General features: G+C 49.0%; 1 protein-coding gene across 1 annotated transcript; it reads right to left on the bottom strand.

Moving 5' to 3' along the window:
• Positions 1-856: 856 nt before the first annotated feature.
• On the bottom strand, positions 857-2170 carry LOC116981431 (interferon-induced protein with tetratricopeptide repeats 5-like; the record flags this gene model as incomplete). Its single annotated transcript, XM_033034484.1, has 1 exon — positions 857-2170. A coding segment is annotated over one exon (1314 nt), but the record flags the coding sequence as incomplete, so codon positions are not given.
• Positions 2171-7495: the final 5325 nt, after the last annotated feature.

Raw genomic sequence — 7495 nt, 5'->3', positions numbered from 1 at the left:
TATCTTTCCTGTAACTTGGTGCCCAGAACTGAACACAATATTCTAAATGCGGTCTCACCAACGTCTTATATAACTGCAACATGACCTCCCAACTTCTATACTCAATACACTTACTGATGAAGGCCAAAGTGCCAAAAGCCTTTTTGACCACCTTATCTACCTGCGACTCGACCTTCAAGGAACCATGCACCTGTACTCCAGGAACCCTCTGCTCTTCAACACTACCCAGAGGCCTACCATTTATTGTTTAGGTCCTGCCCTTATTCAACATCCCAAAAACGCAACACCACACAATTCTCTGTATTAAATTCCATCAACTATTCCTCCGCCCACCTGGCCAATCGATCCAGATCCTGCTGCAATCTTTCACAAGCATCTTCACTATCTGCAAAACCACTAACTTTTGTATCAGTCAGGGAGGCATGATGCATCTTTATCGGACTTTGGTTATTTGGAGTTAATTTGGAGTATCACACGTAGTTCAGGGCGCCCCATTGCTGTAAGGATGTGGAGGCTTTGGAAAGGGTGCAGAGGAGGTTCCTGGACTAGAGGGTATTAGCTACAGGAGATGTGCGGGGCATGTTATTTTTACACAGAGGGCTGTGTGCGCCCGGAACTTGCTGCCGTGAGTGGTGGTTGAGGCACGATTGTGGCATTTGACAGACTTTTGGATGGGCCAATGGATATACAGGGAATGGTGGCAGATAGGATTTGGTCTTGGCATCGTGTTCTGCACAGACACCGTGGGCCGAAGGGCCTGTTCCTGTGCTGTACTGTGTTACGTTCTATGTTCTAGTGAGGAATGGTTGAGGAAGGACCTTTCTTGCCCTTACCTCCTGGTCCTGGTATCTCCAGCCTAAGTAGAAGGGCACAATTCACGAAGAGCGCTGAGATATTCTTCGTTGCCACGATCCCACCGCAAGGCCTTTTCATAGCATTCAACAGCTTCAGAATTCTCCCCGGCTTCTCGGTGAAGAAACCCCAGGATACCCCAGGCTCTGCTGTTGTCCGGGTTCCTGTTAATTTGCCTTCTTGCAATCTTCTCCAACTTAGTGTAACAAATTTTCCAATATTTCGTGCCGCGCTGGATTTTAAGGCCTTCCATAAAATGGTGGATGGCGTTTGATTCAGATTTGGTGTGATACAGTTCATATAATCCAAGCTGTAACTCTATTGCCTGCTTTTTATCTGGAGCAACATCCTCTAAACTCCGGAGGATGTTGAATATCTCCACCGCTTTGTCTGATTCACCATTCATTAAGCAGATCCCGGCAAAATCCAGTTTTGCAAATACATACGATGGCTTCAGTTCAAATGCCGTTCCAAAATGGTGCTTGCAATGGCTGATCAACTCAGCCTTCACGCCTGGGTCTCCAATGCTTGGATATTGAAGCAGAGAAAATAGCTTGTTCCTGTAACACATACCTATTTGATGGTGCAAGAAGGAAGAGTGCGGAGTGAATTCTAAGCCTTTCTTCAACAGCTCTATCGCTTTATCAACATCGTGCTGTATTCTGTAAAACTTTGCTGCATAGCGGAGCATAAATGGAGAATCTGGGCTTGTCCGCAACGCTTCTTCAACCAATTCATTCGCTTCTGCCTTTTGCTGGAACTCTTGGAGCCTGAGGGCCAGCATCACCCTGGCCACAGATTCACCCGGATCGAGCTCCAGCACCCGTCTCAGCTGTCTCACCGACTGACTCACTTCGGGGTTTTCCGGGATCGCGGAAATCGATTCCAAACGGTACAGAGCGGTGGCGTAGCCCATGTTCCACTCCGTGTTGTCGGGATCTTCCTCCAGAGCCCTGGCAAAACATTCCTTCGCCTCCTCGCAGCACTGAGAGCGGGAGCTCAGCAAAGACCACCCCTTCTCCCCCAACACCTCGGGCACCATTGCCGTGACGTGCGGGCCCTGTGTGAGGGGGCCACACATCACCTCCAGCTTGTCGAGGTAGGACTGGGCCTCGCTGAGTTGCCCCATGTGGTAATGCAACCAGGCCCGGTTGCCATGGGTGACGATGCTCCTCCTCTCAAATCCATCCCCGTGGATCTCCCTCAGACGTCTCTCCGCCTCCTCTAAGTCACGGAGAGCTTCTTCGCAGTTGCCCTGCAGGTAGTTGATGTAAGCCAAGTAGTTGTGCGGCACGCCTTTGTGCTTCCCGCCGATGATAATCGAATCCTGCAACCTCTGCTTTACGTCGTCCAGGTCGACGATGTCCATCTGTGGGCCCCACGTGAAGTGGCACTGAAGCTGGCCGAGCTTCACCAACAAGGACTCCCTCAGTGTGTCGCTGCAAGAGAGCACAAGGTGATCAATGGGACAACACACAAAAAGCTGGAGTAGCTCAGTGGGTCAGGCATAATCAAGGATGAGTCGCACCCTGGTCACTCCCTTTCCTACCCTCACCCAACGGGAAGAGGCACAGAAGTGTGAAAACGCACACCTCCAGATTCAGGGACAGTTTCTTCCAAGCTGTTATCAGGCAACTGAACCATCCTATCAACAACTAGAGAGCGGTCCTGATCTTCCAGCTACCTCATCGGTCTATCTTTTATCGGACTTTACCTTGGACTAAACGTTACTCCCTTTATCCTGGATCTGTGCACCGTGGACAGCTTGGCTGTAATCATGTATAGTCATTCTGCTGAATGAATAGCACAAAGCAAAAAAAGCTCCTCACGTTTTAGCTGCATTTCAGCCCCGCGCTCTTAGGTTTCCCGGTACGGAGGAGGAGGTTCGGTCGCTTGTTCAGTGGTGGGAGGAAGGGGGACCTCCATGTCGGTTTGCCCCTGGACCTGGCCAAGATGGCTATCCGGCCAAGATGGCTGCTCACCTGTCATCTCATCACGCAATCACATCAAGTTATACAGCAGCTTTAGCTCAAGAAGGTCTTCCTTAATGTGTAGGAAGGAACAGCGGATGCTGGCTTAAAACCAAAGACAGACCAAAAGCTGGAGTAACTCAGCGGCTCAGGCAGCATCTCTGGGGAAAAGGAAGAGGTGACGATGCTCTGCTTTGCTTCCAGTACCTCGTGCTAGTGAGGGAAGGAACAGGGAGATAGGGGAGCTGAATGTGTGGCTGAGGAGTTGGTGCAGGGGGCAGGGATTTAGATTTCTAGACCACTGGGATCTCTTCTGGGGCAGGGGTGACCTGGACAACAGGGACGGGTTGCACCTTAATTGGAGGGGGACCGCATTCTGGCAGGCAGCTTTGCTAGTGCTGCACGGGTGGGTTTAAACTATACAGTGGGGGGGGTGGAGACAACAATGTGGAAGTGAATGCGTGCAGCCAACGGGAAAGAGAGTAGAAAGGTCACGTTTAAACTAACAGGGCAGGGGGGTGGGAACCAATGTAATAGACAATAGGTGCAGAAGAAGGCCATTCAGCCCTTCGAGCCAGCCCCACCATTCAACGTGATCTAGGCTGATCATCCACAATCAGTACCCCGTACTGCTATCTTTAAGAGCCCTATCTAGCTCTCTCCTGAGAACCGCCCTCCGAGGCAGAGAATTCCACAAACTCACAACTCTTTGTGAAAAAATGTTTCCTCATCTCCGTTCTAAATGTCTTATCCCTTCTTCTTAAACTGTGGCCTCTGGTTCAGGACTCCCCCAACATCGGGAACATGTTTCCTGCCTCTAGCGTGTCCAAACCCTTTATAATCTTATATGTTTCTATAAGAATCCCTCTCATCCTTCTAAATTCCAGTGAATACATGCCAGTTGATCCATTCTTTGTCAGTCCCGCCATCCTGGGAATTAACCTGGTGAACCAACACTGCACTCCCTCAAAAGCAAGAATGTCAATCCTCAAATTAGGAGACCAAAATTGCACACAATACACAAGGTGTGGCCTCCAACTGGCCAACATGCTGGAGTTGATTATTAAAAATGTTATAACAGCGCATTTGGAAAGCAGTGACTGGAGTGCAGAGTAGGTTCACCAGGTTAATTACCGGGATAGCGGGCCTGGCATATGATGAAAGAATGGGTCAACTGGGCTTGTATTTACTGGAATTTAGAAGGATGAGAGGGTATCATAGAAACATATGCAATTCTTAAAGGATTGGACAGGCTAGATGCAGGAAAAATGTTCCCGATGTTGGTGGAGTCCAGAACCAGGGGTCACAGTTTAAGAATAAGGGGTAGGTCATTTCGGACTGAGATGAGGAAAAACCTATTCACCCAGAGACTAGTGAATCTGACAGAAGACAGTGGAGGCCAATTCACTGGATGTTTTCAAGAGAGAGTTAGATTTAGCTCTTAGGGCTAACGGAATCAAGGGATATGGGGAAAAAGGGGGAACGGGGTAATGATTTTGGATGATCAGCCATGATCATATTGAATGGCGGTGCTGTCTCGAAGGGCCGAATGGCCTACTCCTGCACCTATTTTCTATGTTTCGGGTCAAGACCCTTCTTCAGACAGGACAGTCAGGGGGGAGGTGAGGAGGGTCTTCCTTCAACTCCTGCACTCAACCCAATATCAGTCCAGTTTCTGTCATCTTTCATCACACTTTACTGCTTCCTGTGCCGCACCCTCTGTCTCAAGTCCTGTCTTTGCCACGCCAAAGACGTACAGGTTTGTAGTTTGATTTCGCATTGGTAAATATTGCAAATTGTCCCTGGGTTGCGTCGGATAGTGTGAGTGTACGGGGTGATCGCTGGTCGCCGTGGACCCGGTGGGCTGAAGGGCCTGTTTCCGCGCTGAATCCCTAAACTAGACCAATGTAGAATTAATCGTAAGTTCATAGATCATAGTGTAGAATTAGGCCATTTCTTAAGGGGTAGGACAGGCTAGATGCAGGAAGATTGTTCCCGATGTTGGGGAAGTCCAGAACAAGGGGTCACAGTTTAAGGATAAGGGGGAAATCTTTTAGGACCGAGATGAGAAAAACATTTTTCACACAGAGAGTGGTGAATCTCTGGAATTCTCTGCCACAGAAGGTAGTTGAGGCCAGTTCATTGGCTATATTTAAGAGGGAGTTTGATGTGGCCCTTGTGGCTAAAGGTATCAGGGGGTATGGAGAGAAGGCAGGTACAGGATACTGAGTTGGATGATCAGCCATGATCATATTGAATGGCGGTGCAGGCTCAAAGGGCCGAATGGCCTACTCCTGCACCTATTTTCTATGTTTCTATTTGGCCCATCAAGTCTACTACACCAATCAATCATGTCTGATCTATATTTCCCCCTCAGTGCCATTCTCCTGCCTTTTCCCCATAAACCCATTAAACCTGCCCTGTTGATGTACCTGTGTAAATGTTTTTTAAACATCGCGAAAGTACCTAAACTACCTCCTCCGGCAGCTTGTCCCATACACCCACCACCCCTTCTGTAAAAAGTTGCCCCTCATGTCCCTAATGAATTTCCCTCCTCCCCCCCCCCCCCCCCCCCCCCCCCCTCTCATTTTAAACCTATGGCCTCTGGTTCTTGAGTCCCCTACTCTCATGATCTTATACACCCCTATAAGATTACCCCTCATCCTCCTGCGCTCCATGGAATAAAGTCTTAAAATATGTTCCATTCGTAGATCCATTGCCAGACCTTGGTCCCTTTTCCTGAATAATTACTGCTGGAATGGATTAGAAACCCTGACCCCACATGATCACCCTTCCCAAACATGCTCACCGATTCAGAGACATTAAATATGACCGATCCAGTAATCATCGTCATAGAATCACACAGCATGGAAACAGGCCCCTCGGCCCAACTTGCCCACGCCGGCCAACATGCCCCATCTACACTAGTCCCACCTGCCCTTGTTTGGCCCGTATCCCTCTAAGCCGATATTGGGGGAGTCTAGAACCAGGGGCCACAGTTTAAGAATAAGGGGTAAGCCATTTAGAATGGAGATGAGGAAACATTTTTTCACACAGAGAGTTGTGAGTTTATGGAATTCCCTGCCTCAGAGGGCGGTGGAAGCAAGTTCTCTGGATACTTTCAAGAGAGAGCTAGATAGGGCTCTTAAAGACAGCGGAGTCAGGGGATTATGGGGAGAAGGCAGGAACGGGGTACTGATTGGGGATGATCAGCCATGATCACATTGAATGGTGGTGCTGGCTCAAATGGCCGAATGGGTTACTCCTGCACCTATTGCCCCTAAACCTATATAATGATTTTTAAATGTTGTGATAGTACCTGCCAAAACTGCCTCTGGCAGCTTATTCCATTTAACGACCATACTTTGTGTAAAAAAAGCTCCCCCTCAGGATCCTATCAAACCTGTTCCCTCCCCCCTCACCTTAAACAAATGTCCTCTAGTTCTCGATTCCGTTACCCTTGCTGTGTTTACCAGATCGATTCCTCTCATGATTGTAAACACCTCTATAAGATCACCTCACATCCTCCTGCACTCCAAGGAATAAAGTTCCAGCCTGATCAACCTCTCTCTATAGTTCAGACCCTCGAGTCCTTGCAACCTTTCTCTGCACCCTTTCCAGCTTGGCAACATCTTTCCTATAACACGGTGCCCAAAATTGAACACTAAATATGGCTCGACCAATGTCTTATATAAGTGTAACATGACCTCTCAACTCCTAGCGGGTGGCGGGTTGGCGCAGCGGTAGAGCTATTGTCTTTCAGCACCAGAGACCCGGGTTCGATCCTGACTACGGGCGCTTGTCTGTACGTTCTCCCCGTGACCTGCGTGGGTTCCCTCCGAGATCTTCGGTTTCCTCCCACACCCCAAAGACGTACAGGTTTGTAGGTTAATTGGCTTGGTATCAATGTAAATTGTCCCCAGTGTGTGCAGGATAGTGTTTTTGTGCGGGGATCACTGCTCAGGGCGGACTCGGTGAGCCGGAGGTGCTGTTTCCGCGCTGTATCTCTAAAGACTGAAATCTAAGCTTCTCTACTCATCCACCTAGTGTCGGCGTCAGTGTCTTGAGAAGGTCCTGATCTCCGATATCTATGTGCAGAGTGAAGATGTCCCTTACCTCATGCTGCTGTTCAGGATTCGGTCTTCCTTCCAAGAACTGGCTGGACCAGAGGCAGTGGCCGGTGTTTTTATAGTCCATTGATTGGCTAAAGGACTTTGCATTCGCTAAATAAATAAATTGGGATGAGTCCAGATAGTTCATCCCTGAAAGTGGAAATGAAACTGAAATTGGAAACTGAAACAATCAAGTCTTACCTTTTCTCTGTGCAGCCTAGTTGTGAAACTGAAAAACCTTGGTTCAAATCCCAAACCAGTGATGTTGGATTTACAGACAAGTGCGGGCAAACATTCACTTCAATTTTTCATCCCTACACGTACAAATTATAACCACGTCTCAAGAGTTAATATTCGGATTAATAATATTAATAATGATGATAATAATGCTGGGCTGCCAACATTGGGTGAGAGTTGAGAGTGAGAAATTGCGAGGGAGTGCAATGATCAAGCCCGAGGGAGTGCAGTGACCGAGGGGGGGGGGGGGGGGAGGGGGGGGGGGGGGGGGAGGGGGGGGGGGGGGGGGGGAGGGGGGGGGGGAGGGGGGTCGCCCCACTTTGA

The sequence above is a fragment of the Amblyraja radiata genome, chromosome 15 (assembly GCF_010909765.2).
Source record: "Amblyraja radiata isolate CabotCenter1 chromosome 15, sAmbRad1.1.pri, whole genome shotgun sequence".
NCBI classification, from domain to species: domain Eukaryota; kingdom Metazoa; phylum Chordata; class Chondrichthyes; order Rajiformes; family Rajidae; genus Amblyraja; species Amblyraja radiata.
Note: the sequence above shows the minus strand (reverse complement) of the source record. Positions and strands in the feature narration are given on the sequence as shown.